This window comes from Diabrotica undecimpunctata, chromosome 2, assembly GCF_040954645.1.
Source record: "Diabrotica undecimpunctata isolate CICGRU chromosome 2, icDiaUnde3, whole genome shotgun sequence".
NCBI lineage: Eukaryota > Metazoa > Arthropoda > Insecta > Coleoptera > Chrysomelidae > Diabrotica > Diabrotica undecimpunctata.
The window spans coordinates 78857738-78872050 of NC_092804.1; the positions used below are offsets into that span (position 1 = coordinate 78857738).

Below are 14313 nucleotides of genomic sequence, written 5' to 3' on the forward strand. Positions count from 1 at the left end.
ATTTGCACCTCCCTCATTTAGATGGGGTTGCCGATATGACGTAGAAGTAATTCCCATTTAATATTTAATTTAATAGTTTATGAAAAGTTGCGAAACTCCAACAGCTGCTTTTACTCAAAATTGGGTATGGCACATTTTCATTTTCATGTGCAATTTAAAACGTTTTATACCCTGTATAGTGAGACAGACATTAAAATTGAACAATTCATTGTCAGATTTGATATTTTATTTTTACCTGATTATAATTAATTGCTGTGAAAATAATCAGATTAATTACGAGTTCTGAGGACTCTGAAATCCAATTTGTGTAGATCTTCTTGGTTTAAGTTTGATATTTCGTTTTTAATGCTTATCGCACCATTTCTGTCTGTTCTTCCTTTCTTTTTATTATTTTTACCATGTCTGTAACTTGTTTCTTAAATGTATATGTTTTATAATTTTTGATATTTGCACTATAATATTATTTATCTTAGTCATGTTTTAGTTTATGTATGTATTTGAAAAATATTTAAAATACAAATGACGACATTTTAATATTATAATTTTAATCACTTTTTAAAGGTCACAAGTCTTAGACACCTTCCTTCTCAGCTCAAGGAAATGCAAAAACTGATAGACAAAATGCTAAGCACTGAATTTGAACGCTACGCTGCCGCGGATCTTCATAGGCCGTTGGATTTTGAAAGTGCAGGTGTTTTAGAACCCGAAAGATTAGTAAGCTTAGTGGCTGGTCTGCTGAGACAAAATCATTTGCACTTTTTAGAAGTTTATAAACAGGTAGGTTTTATGTTGATATTATTTTTTCTGTATTAACTCTGTCAATAAGCATATATATATATATATATATATATATATATATATATATATATATATATATATATATATATATATATATATATATATATATATATATATATTATATATATATATATATATATATATATATATATATATATATATATATATATATATATATATATATATATATATATATATTATTGTGATATTTAAAGTCTTGGTGCGCCAAGCAATAATTAGCTAATTAATTTTTTTGATTAATTAAAATTATTTAAATGATATGATTATGACTCTATCACAATTTTTAATTCTTTTATCTCAGGGTTAAATTCGTGCTTCAATATCTATGCTATTACATGTGAAAGGTAAGGTCCAAAGAATACCGGAATAATAAAAAACACATATGATCTAACACTATATATTGAAATAAAAATAATGAAATAATTCACACTCAAAAGTTTTCAATAAACAAATCTCATATAATGATTCTCAAAATTTTGTTCTACGTACGTGAACAATCAAAATTAATGGTACAAACAATATTAATTGAAATCTCAAAATCCCAAACTATTCTAACTCTCCTAATCAAAATATTTATATCCTTTCTAAATTAAGTGTAAAAATTGTGTTATCAATAAAAGAAAAAAACTGCAGAAAACAAAAATATCTCTCTCTGATGATGAGTGGTCCAAATCCTTGTTCCTTGTAGACTATGTTATCTCCTCTCAACCGCTCCCTATGTAATCAGCAATCTTACAACAGATTGTTGCAAGTATATCATCCTTAATGATCTCCTTCAAAAGCACAAATCATTCAAATTATGATAGCCTTTCTCCTCTCGATAAACTGAATCTCTCGTTGGCCCGAGTGAAAAATGACTCTTGGAAAATCTTCTCTTTACGATAAACTGAATCTCTCGTTGGCCTGAACAGTGACTCTTGGAATATAAGTAGAAAAATATGACTTACAATATTTTGCTGCTTCAGCTTCTGTCAGATACACTAACTCCACAAAAACTCACTAACATTCAACACTACTGCTTGCTACTTCTCGGGAACCGCCAGAGAACAATCACTGTTCGTCTTACAGACTTGGAAAACCAACTGATTCTCTTTTCTTTCTCCTAAATCTAGCTAAACTTTCATTCCTACATACCTATCCCACCTTTTTCAATCTCCGCCAATCAAAACTTGTCACAATTCCCCCATTTTTTCATTTCGATAACAAACAAATTTTTACCTATAATTATAAAATTTCCTAAAACTTATTTACAAATAATATTTTTCTATAATTCTTAAAAACTAACAAAAACCTCTTTCTAAAATCTCTTCTATTGTCTCTAATCACTGCATTAATGTATTTGGAAAACCCGGTTCAATTGTTTTTGGATTTCACTTAAAATTATGCGGGTCACTCAAGTATAACAAAGAAATAATTTATGTATAGCTTACATTTTGTTTAGTACAGGTAATCCAAGAATTTAATAACTTTCCTTCTTCGAAACGTTTGTTGGTTAATCCTACTTATCTGAATTATTTTAATGTTTTTGAACTTTGAAATATTTTAATCAAACCAATATTTTTCTCGATTTTACATATCATAACAAATCCCCGCCATTTGATCTGCCGAAAACTCTTTGTTAAATTTTAAAATGACAAAAGTTTTCCAGGATCAAATTATTTCACTATGTTATTAAAATCTACTTATGATACTGATAAATGTCGTGAATGTTAAAATACCCCGTATATTGCCTGTCTTTATACGGGATTGGATATATTTTCGTTTTAAAATTTTCCAAGTATTTTCCTTTAAAAGAAAGTTCATAATTTTTAGCCACTCGGTTTACTTCATTAACAAGATCTCCATGGTTTCCTAAAATCTTCTCTATTTTCTTTCCCATGTTTTCTCCACAATTTATTTTTCTTTCATCCTCCTTTTGTTCACATGTGTTCACTGTCCATAATACTTCTTCACAAAATTCTGGATTCTCGTCCATCAGTGCCATTTTTTTTTCTGTTTTCTTTTTATCCTCTAATTCCCTTTGGTATTCCGAGCACCATGTTTCTATTCCTTTCATTTCTCTGATGATACTTTCTTTTTCTTCCTGCTTCCATTCTGTTTTATCGTCGGTTGCCAACAATTCTTCTGTACCTTCTATTTCCTGTTTTTCTCTGGTCTCCATCTTATTTTCCTGCTTTCTTTTCGAACTCTTCTTCTTTTTCTTCCTTCTCTTTTTCTCTTCTGTTAGATCTTGTTCTTGTACTTTCGGTTTATCCTCTACAGTCATATCGATTTCTTTGCGTTTTTCCTGTGCATTGATCCTTCCAGAATTTGTTTTCCTATCTGTTTGCTTTTCTTCTCCTGTGTTGTCTGGTTCTGCTCTGATTTCCAGTTTATTTTCCGAAAAATTTATGGTGATATCTTTTTTCCTCAATTCATCAATTCCCGCTATCATATCATGATTTAAATCTTCAATCACCACACATTTCATAATATGGAATTTGTTTCCCACTCTTATCTGTACTCCCAAACCTTCGTTTACTGTCGTCAAATTTTTATTTTTTGCACCCACTAAATCAACCCTAGGAATCTTATACACAAATCTGTCCAAATTTAATTCTTTTACTAGTTTTTTATTGATTAGCGATATCTCCGAGCCAGAATCAATCACAATTTTAATCGCTTTATGTTTTATAAATGCATCTAAAAATATTAGATTAGAATTAGAAATTTGTCTTTCGTTTCCTATTGCTACATGATTCATCTCCCTTCTATTTTGTTGTTGGAAGCTCTGGTTATTTCTATCGTCCCTTTGTTCGTTAGTATTCCTATTCGGAGGATTTTGTGCATCTCTATTCCTGTTGTGATTTTCATATGTTCTATGTTGTGTGTCATTCCTGTTATCGTAATTTTGTTGTCTATTGTAATTATTGTAATTTCTCGGCCTATATTCGTTTGTTGATCTGGGATGTCGGTTTCTCTGGTCATAATTTGATGAATACCTTCTTTCCGGTCCATTATATTGGTCATGTTGTCTTCTATTTCTCATTTCTTTTCTTTTCGCTTCTTTTAATTGAAGGAATTGGCACAAACTATCAATATCTTGATAGTTTCTCAAAATCACGTGATCTTCCAACGTTTCCTCAAAATGTCTGCTGATCATTTCTACCAGCTGTTCGGTAGAATATTTGTATTCTAGATATTTTGAATTGTTATATATCTGCAAAGCATATCTTTCTTCAGATATTCCCATTTTTTCGTGATATTTTCCATTCTGTAGCTCTTGGTTGATTTCTCTCTGTTTATTTTTCCCCCAGAAATAGTTGAGAAATTTATTTTCAAAATCTGTCCAATTTTCAAACTCATCTTTCTTGCTTTCATACCATAACGCTGCTCCTTCTTTCAAATGGTTTCTAATTGTTTCTTTGCAATCGTCAAAATATCTAATATGTTGTAATTTGGTTTTCAAATTTTTAACAAACGGTACTGGGTGTGTTTTCCGAATATCCCCGCCAAATTGTATTTTCGCCTCGCTTGTTCCATGGATGACCATTTCCCTTCTTTCCCCGGAATTTTGTTCCTTTTTGATTTCCTCCATTTTTCTTTCTATTTCTCGCATGTCTTCTTGTAAGACGTTTTCAAATTTTGTTTCTAATTTTTCTAATTCCTTTTTCTGGACAGTCTTAATATCCTTCATTTTAGTTTCTATTTCTTCTCTCTGCATCTCTAGTTCCTTTCTCTGGCAATTTTGTATCTCCTTCATTGTATTTTGGATATCTTTAATCTCTGTCTCTTGTTTTGCATTCTTTAGGGTTATTTCTTCTATCTGTTGTATCAGTTCTTTCTTTATCCCCTCAACACATCCTTTAATTTCCTGTTCATAGTTTTCCAAACGCTGCTCTATATTTCTGTTATTTAGTTCTATTGCTTGCCTTGTTTCCCGTTGGTTTTCTTCCATTGTTTGTTTTGTTTCTGCCATTGTTTGTTTTGTTTCATCCATTTTTTGTGACTGGAGTTGCATTAGTTGTAATATTTTATCTATTCCTGATAGTTCTTTTCTCTCCTCAACTATTGTCACATTTCCTTCATTATCCGATACTTCTTCCAAAATTGTTTCATCTTCTCTGTTATCCTCCTTCCTTTCCTGCATTTTACTCTGTCTCCTTGTGGTCGACATGTTGTTTCTTTTCGTTACTGTTTTTGTCCCCGCCAAATGTGAAATTTTACAACACTCTATATGTTTCAGAACACGACAATATTTCTTCCCAAATGTATTGAATTTTCACGACAAATATCAAATATGCAATCAGTAAAATTCAAATAATTCAAAATAAATATCAAATGTACGATTGGTAAAGAAAATAAAATCAAATAATTCAATAGCAGTAAATATCCACTAACTACGATCAATCAATAAATCAAATTTATATTCCCTGGAAAAATTGTCAAAATACTTTCAAATTCAAATTCCCTCAATGTTATATGTTTTTATCTCTGGATCACCTGTACTTATTCCAGATCTCTTTCCCTTCCTTCAAATGTCAAGCTGCGATATTTTCAAGCCCCACGTTTTGGAAGCCAGTTATTGTGATATTTAAAGTCTTGGTGCGCCAAGCAATAATTAGCTAATTAATTTTTTTGATTAATTAAAATTATTTAAATGATATGATTATGACTCTATCACAATTTTTAATTCTTTTATCTCAGGGTTAAATTCGTGCTTCAATATCTATGCTATTACATGTGAAAGGTAAGGTCCAAAGAATAGCGGAATAATAAAAAACACATATGATCTAACACTATATATTGAAATAAAAATAATGAAATAATTCACACTCAAAAGTTTTCAATAAACAAATCTCATATAATGATTCTCAAAATTTTGTTCTACGTACGTGAACAATCAAAATTAATGGTACAAACAATATTAATTGAAATCTCAAAATCCCAAACTATTCTAACTCTCCTAATCAAAATATTTATATCCTTTCTAAATTAAGTGTAAAAATTGTATTATCAATAAAAGAAAAAAACTGCAGAAAACAAAAATATCTCTCTCTGATGATGAGTGGTCCAAATCCTTGTTCCTTGTAGACTATGTTATCTCCTCTCAACCGCTCCCTATGTAATCAGCAATCTTACAACAGATTGTTGCAAGTATATCGTCCTTAATGATCTCCTTCAAAAGCACAAATCATTCAAATTATGATAGCCTTTCTCCTCTCGATAAACTGAATCTCTCGTTGGCCCGAGTGAAAAATGACTCTTGGAAAATCTTCTCTTTACGATAAACTGAATCTCTCGTTGGCCTGAACAGTGACTCTTGGAATATAAGTAGAAAAATATGACTTACAATATTTTGCTGCTTCAGCTTCTGTCAGATACACTAACTCCACAAAAACTCACTAACATTCAACACTACTGCTTGCTACTTCTCGGGAACCGCCAGAGAACAATCACTGTTCGTCTTACAGACTTGGAAAACCAACTGATTCTCTTTTCTTTCTCCTAAATCTAGCTAAACTTTCATTCCTACATACCTATCCCACCTTTTTCAATCTCCGCCAATCAAAACTTGTCACAATTCCCCCATTTTTTCATTTCGATAACAAACAAATTTTTACCTATAATTATAAAATTTCCTAAAACTTATTTACAAATAATATTTTTCTATAATTCTTAAAAACTAACAAAAACCTCTTTCTAAAATCTCTTCTATTGTCTCTAATCACTGCATTAATGTATTTGGAAAACCCGGTTCAATTGTTTTTGGATTTCACTTAAAATTATGCGGGTCACTCAAGTATAACAAAGAAATAATTTATGTATAGCTTACATTTTGTTTAGTACAGGTAATCCAAGAATTTAATAACTTTCCTTCTTCGAAATGTTTGTTGGTTAATCCTACTTATCTGAATTATTTTAATGTTTTTGAACTTTGAAATATTTTAATCAAACCAATATTTTTCTCGATTTTACATATCATAACAATATATATATATATATATATATATATATATATATATATATTATATTATATATATATTATATTATATATATATATATATATATATATATATATATATATATATATATATATATATATATATCTAAAGTATTCAACTAGTGAATTCAGAGGTTTAATCTGTCATTCAGGTTGGCAAATAAAAAAAGAAGTCAACTACTTCATAAGTTTATCGAAGACGTTTCGCTTTATATTTCTAAAGCTTCATCAGTTCTCTAAAATATAACAAATGACATAGAGTTTATAAGAAATACAGATATTTATAGTTCATAACTTACAACTCAATATGTAGTATAGAGTTGTAAGTTATGAACTATAAACATCTGTATTTCTTATAAACTCTATGTCATTTGTTATATTTTAGAGAACTGATGAAGCTTTAGAAATATAAATTGACGGTCGTAGTTTTTACAATACATATATATATATATATATATATATATATATATATATATATATATATATATATATATATATATATATATATATATTATGAAATATATTCTTTAGAATGTTTTGTGAAAATTACATTTATGAGCTTTATTATTGCTTCCATTGTAACACTTGCCGTGCTACAATAATATTACAAGGCCAGAATCGCTCGTTGTCGAAGAGAATAGGGCGGGGTTATAGAAACTATATCGTATTTTAAATTCAAGCACAATTAGATAATATGAAATTATTATTTATTATTGGACGCCACCCCTGGTTTATCCTCGAAGGGGAAGAGCAAAAAAAAAATTAAGATTTATTGAAAGTTTACAAGAAAACTATTCTTTATTATTTCTTAGTATTGAACAAAAAGAAAACATTAAAAGTTACGTCATCCCAAAGGGATTCCAAAATATTATTTTATGTTAACATTATCATAAACAAAAAATCTTTGTATCATATTAAATTAAGAATTGGTTATAAAGAAAATGAATGTATATATATATTAACCCCAAATTTCGAAATTTGTTTACATTGAAAATAATATAGTTATTTATCAACTAGGAACAATGAAGAAAATAAACCTTTAAATTAAATTAGACGGAAATATATAGAAAATAGACGGAAATATTTCTACGTAATTTTACGAAGACTAAAAACGAATACATATAAATACTTTGCAAAAAATTCTAAAATAGTAGCAGTGTTGATTTAATGAAAAATTGGATAAAACAAATACACAATTTAACCAAAAAAATGGTTCAAAACATACAGACTTAATTAACCACATATACAGGGGGGTACAAAACAACTAATAATATTGAAAAAAACTCTGAAGATACAGGAATATTCAAAAGCCCCACACGCTGGGCGACATTTTGTAACGAAGGTACAAATGGCGCAAATCTAATACATGCCACACGTTGGCGGCGCCATTTTGTAACTCTTGCCGTGCTACAATAATATTACAAGGCCAGAATCGCTCGTTGTCGAAGAGAATAGGGCGGGGTTATAGAAACTATATCGTATTTTAAATTCAAGCACAATTAGATAATATGAAATTATTATTTATTATTGGACGCCACCCCTGGTTTATCCTCGAAGGGGAAGAGCAAAAAAAAAAATTAAGATTTATTGAAAGTTTACAAGAAAACTATTCTTTATTATTTCTTAGTATTGAACAAAAAGAAAACATTAAAAGTTACGTCATCCCAAAGGGATTCCAAAATATTATTTTATGTTAACATTATCATAAACAAAAAATCTTTGTATCATATTAAATTAAGAATTGGTTATAAAGAAAATGAATGTATATATATATATTAACCCCAAATTTCGAAATTTGTTTACATTGAAAATAATATAGTTATTTATCAACTAGGAACAATGAAGAAAATAAACCTTTAAATTAAATTAGAACACTTCACTATATTTTCATTTTTTTTTTGAGTTCATAATCATTTCTGTTGTCTTGAAAGTAGGTATAATAAAAATTGGTACAACCTTAATCTGCTCTGTTTCTCTTCTTATTTAATCAGTCACCAAATTGATTCAGCTACGTACTATATCAAATCACCACCATCCTAGATAAGAGGGGTTAGGGATTCCATAAAAAGATACTGCTACTGGGCCATGATCTGGAATAACTCCATAGCAATACTATCTTGCGACGAGTATTAGAAATATAATATCAGCATTATAGCCTCTCCAATAAGGGTCTCTGAATTGAGACCCACTTTGGAAACACGTCTTAACGGTTGGACGGTCTTAACAGAAAAGAGCGAAGCGCTATCATGGCGCCTGAATCTGGAAATTGGGCGTGAGTGACAAGTTGAAAAATATGCTCATCTACCGGATATATTTGGGAATTACAGAAGAATCCTTGAGTCGGCTACAGGTAGGTACTTGACAGATAGATGGGGCTATTAGTTTTATTAAAAAAAATATAATCGAAATATATAATGAGTTTCTTTTAAATCTTTTGAAACGGTTACACAGCCCTCCCCACGATTTCAACTGGGTACCAGCGTGGAATCGGACTAGGCATGGTGGCACACCATACTAACCTTTTCAAAAGTGGGAATAGATATACGGAGAGGTAAGACAAACAGAATGGACAAATGTAGCTACAATCTGGACTCACAGAATCCTTCTTTCACAACTCACGTGGGAACAATTCAAAGATTTCAGAACAAAGCGAAACAGAACGCATAGAATATTTATGACTCAACTATAAAAATGTAAACAAAAAAAATTGCATGCTCACTCTCAAAATGCATAGGGTATTTCACCTATAACCAATATCATGAACAAAGCGGAATAAAACAAAACATATCTACAAATCATTATTTGAGACCAAATGCTCGCATTCAATCGAAACAATATAATTAAGATATTATTATTTGAAATTTTATAAGTAATATAAAGCAAAACATACTAGTGTTGTCACCAAGATACAAAACAGATAATTTACTGCGTAGTCGTTATGAGACCTAACACAATAAAACACAAAAAAAATAATGTTATCGTTTGCTCGGAAGCGTAGAGTCTTTCATCTATGACTTAATCCACGAATAACATAAGAATAATAATACAATCGTATCATTAACGCCATAAAATACAAAATACAAATGTGTCATCGTTTGTTCGGAAGCATAGAGTCTTTCATCTATGACTTAATCCACGAATAACATAAGGTAATAACGCAGCGCGTCATTATAGACACATTTAGAAATACACAAATAAAAGGAAAGAGTTACTAATAGTTCAAAATTGGGTGCATTAAAGTTCTACAAAGACAAGCCTTAATAAGTTTACTGGGAAAGGTAGACATCAGAATTTCTGTAAGACACATCTATATTTAGAAACAAAAAAAGGCTGATGTTTAGTTATTAGTATGACAACTAGAATTTGTGATAACTAACGTGTATCATCCGCCTATAATAGGGACAACATCGGTAGGTCAACTTCGGGTAGGGTTAACTTCGGGTAGGGTCTAAATAATTCTAGATTACATAACTAAACAAGTATTGGAGAACTAAAAAAGTTTCCTGACGCGGGAGGCTGTTATTCTAGATTTATTACTGAAATACAATTATGAATGGCTTATCATTCCGACGAGTCAACTAGCGGGAATCCGCTTACTTCATCCCTAGCCTTCCTCAGTGTCTGGCCATTCAGAATATAGGATGTTAGACAGCAATAATCTTTTCAAACATTATTTTGGGGGGTTTCGAATAGAGAGTCGAAATTCGAAGGTCTTCACACTAAGAGTAAAACTTAGGCAAATGAACAGATACTATAATGAACTATCATTGGTAACTAGACAGAGGAATCTTGATATCTTTGGTATAGATACCAAAAAAATTACTTGGATTTATAAATCCGTAAAATAAGATAAATTGAATTTTGTATCCACTTGAAGACAACTAAAGGTATGTACAATTTATTGTAATATAAACTAACATAAGCATAAAAATATCACATTCTACCAAGGCATTCTAAAAATAAAATGAGATTAAATTTTGCAAACACCCTTAAAATCAATATAGGTTCTTGGTCGGGGTAGCATAAACTTAAGATCTCGATCAATACAAACTAGAGAGAGAATAATACCGAAGTAGAATAAGATAAGATAAAAATAAAATTTATGTCGAAAAGAAATACGACATATATACATATATATAGACATATTGAACACAATAAATGATCAATATTATAATAATAAAAAGTAAAACAGTTCTATATTATAAAACAGTTCAACGAACTGGGGTGCGAGCCAAACTGAGTTGCTCTGGAGATCGACGTGCGGAGTCTCCTACACTACTTCCAGAGGCTCGTCTCTTTGCGACAACATCTGAGATACACAAAATTATTAATTGGAATAGGGATAGGTCCACTAATCCACTTGACTATAGCAGGATGCTCCCTGACTAATAGTCAACACCACCGACATAAAACAAGGGTTGTCGAGACAGCTCAAAAAAAAATTGAAACGTGTCAACTTCCTGAAGGGAAAGAAGCACTAAGGGACAGATTTGCCGAAGCAAAGTGGTATTCAATGTACTAAGTACTAGGGTATCAGTGCTGTACTGACCCCACGCCAAAAAAATTTGGAAAGGAAACGAATCCTCTCCAGGATAAAGTTCGCGTTAGCGCAACTCTTCCTGTACACGGGCCACGGAGGGGTTGAATAGTCGCTGGAGAAGGTAGCAAAGATTAAGTACGCAAAGGCGTAAAGGGAATCAACCAAAAAATTAAAAATTAAAAATGGACTGAACATTTTAGAAGAAAGGTATTAAAAATTTAAGAAAACTGATTTATTCGGTTTCAGACAAATCTGAATTATCCGACGAAACACTGACTTGTTGATAAGCTTTTAGGTCTAAATAAAACAATAAAAAATAAACAAAAATCACGACATATTTACATGCAAAATTAAACTGGATGCTCGATTTGATGAATCGACATCAGGTACAGTTCGTTGGCTATTAGGCACAACGACCAATGGCAGATTTCTATAAATATGGCTCTAACCTAACTAAAAGTGTGGAACAGACCAGTGTTAAAGTTTCTGGGAGCGAAAAGAGGGATGCTTCCAGCTCAACAAAGGCGGGTGGCCAACTAAGTAGTCTTAGCAAGCTTCGCTATGGTTATCCACTAGGTAGACAACCTAAATAGCATCAAACAATAATAAAGTTAACTATGACAGTCAAGCAATGAATGAATTTCCAACCACTGGTTGAAAATTGAACTAACGCAAAAGAAGAAAGACAGGATGGCCAATAGTTCCATAAGAATATCCTCTGGGATTGATCACAGTGGAAAATTTCCAAGCAAGAAGACTTCCAGAAGGACAAAAGAAGAAAATAAATCCAAACCGTTAATACACAATCTTGGAAAAGAAGAAAGAAAATGGGTTTATGGCATACAAACCATAATCGATACACAAACAGTTTAGTCTAAAACTGTTGTTTCCAAAAGAAACAAAAAAAAATCATAAGAGTCTTCCACGAAACAAAAACTTACGATAAGACTTAAAAGGAACGGAAGAATTATTACAATCTTCTAAATAAATAGAAAAATATTACAGTCCATCGTCAATAATGAAAAAATCATGATGTTGGATGTAACACACCACAACAATAAAAAAAGTTGAACAGTAAAACATTTTTGACACCTAATTGAATCCAATATGGTCGTCATACAAATCACAAAGAAATGTTTACCATTCTTTAGCAGAACTACAACAGAGTCAAAATAATATTAACTTTTAATTCTCAGTGGGTCATTTAACGGTAGTACCAGAACTATTTCAATTGTTAAACAAACGTGGTCTTAACGTCGACATAAAGATAAAAGATAAATTCACAATAGGCGGCAGCGGGTTGTTTCACCTCTGTATATACAAAGAGTCACAATAGACAACAGCAAACTACTTCAACCTCACTTGTACCATATCGTGAACACAAGATAATAAATGAAAGCTTTTGAGCCTTAGCCAAAAGTCTCAAAGCAAAAGATATATGTGGTCTAATAAACTATTAGAAGACCGCAAAAATGTCAACGACAAAAAAAGAAAGCTGCTGCGTATACAACAGTCTGACATCACACAAATAACTCAAGATACAATAATACAGGTCACGTGCCTGTACGTCCTACAGGACATCTCGAGAAAAAAAAAGGTAAAACCACAAAATAAAAATAAGTTCCAGTACCAAAAACATACTTCTACTACATCTGACCACACAAAGACATAAAATTAACATAACAGAAGGAGAATAACAATATTTCCGCTCTATATTCTCAACAAAGACGCCTTAGGCAGAGAGAAACGAAGTCATATCATTACTTCCTTATACATTCAAAACAAAAGAACCATGGACTGTAAAATATAGAAAGCATTTTCCTTTTCAGGAAATAAAATTTTCTTTGCAAAGTACGAAAAAGTTAAACTATGAAAAAATTTATTTTTAAAATAAACGAAAAACAAATTAAAAAGAAAATTTAACAGATAACAGATATTATATCAAAAACATCCAAAAAAGTATTCTGCAAAAATCCAGATAACACATTTTAAAATTACGTAGGTCGGGACAGCCTGTATATAGGTATAATTCCCAGCTGCGAATAAAAACCATGAATCAAGGTTAAGAAATAAAATTCACTTAATTGATTTTTCAAATACCGAACGCTAAGAGCCATTTCGTTTATTTAAAATAAACACATTGAGGAATATAATTATTATGGTTCTATCAACAAATAAGACTGAACTGCAAAGAAAGCCATCGTTTAGATACGAATTAATTTATGGACATAAACAAAATTTCTCTAACATGGAATGTTTATTATAGACGAGTCTGTTAATACACAAATTAATATCGTTCGCATTAAGAATACCGACAAAAAGAAATTAAGCAGTGAATGTTTACATCACATCATTCCAAATACGTTTTATTTTGATCTCAGAAAATAGACGGAAATATTTCTACGTAATTTTACGAAGACTAAAAACGAATACATATAAATACTTTGCAAAAAATTCTAAAATAGTAGCAGTGTTGATTTAATGAAAAATTGGATAAAACAAATACACAATTTAACCAAAAAAATGGTTCAAAACATACAGACTTAATTAACCACATATACAGGGGGGTACAAAACAACTAATAATATTGAAAAAAACTCTGAAGATACAGGAATATTCAAAAGCCCCACACGCTGGGCGACATTTTGTAACGAAGGTACAAATGGCGCAAATCTAATACATGCCACACGTTGGCGGCGCCATTTTGTAACTCTTGCCGTGCTACAATAATATTACAAGGCCAGAATCGCTCGTTGTCGAAGAGAATAGGGCGGGGTTATAGAAACTATATCGTATTTTAAATTCAAGCACAATTAGATAATATGAAATTATTATTTATTATTGGACGCCACCCCTGGTTTATCCTCGAAGGGGAAGAGCAAAAAAAAAAAAATTAAGATTTATTGAAAGTTTACAAGAAAACTATTCTTTATTATTTCTTAGTATTGAACAAAAAGAAAACATTAAAAGT

At 30.9% G+C, this 14313-nt stretch overlaps 1 protein-coding gene across 1 annotated transcript in view; it reads left to right on the plus strand.

The window, feature by feature from the left end:
• The window catches only part of scat (VPS54 subunit of GARP complex scat), a 72914-nt gene that overhangs the window by 26212 nt on the left and 32389 nt on the right, over nucleotides 1–14313 (plus strand). The window contains exon 4 of the mRNA XM_072523119.1: nucleotides 562–777. Coding sequence (XP_072379220.1) covers nucleotides 562–777 — 216 coding nt within the window. The remainder of the gene's footprint in view (nucleotides 1–561; nucleotides 778–14313) is intronic.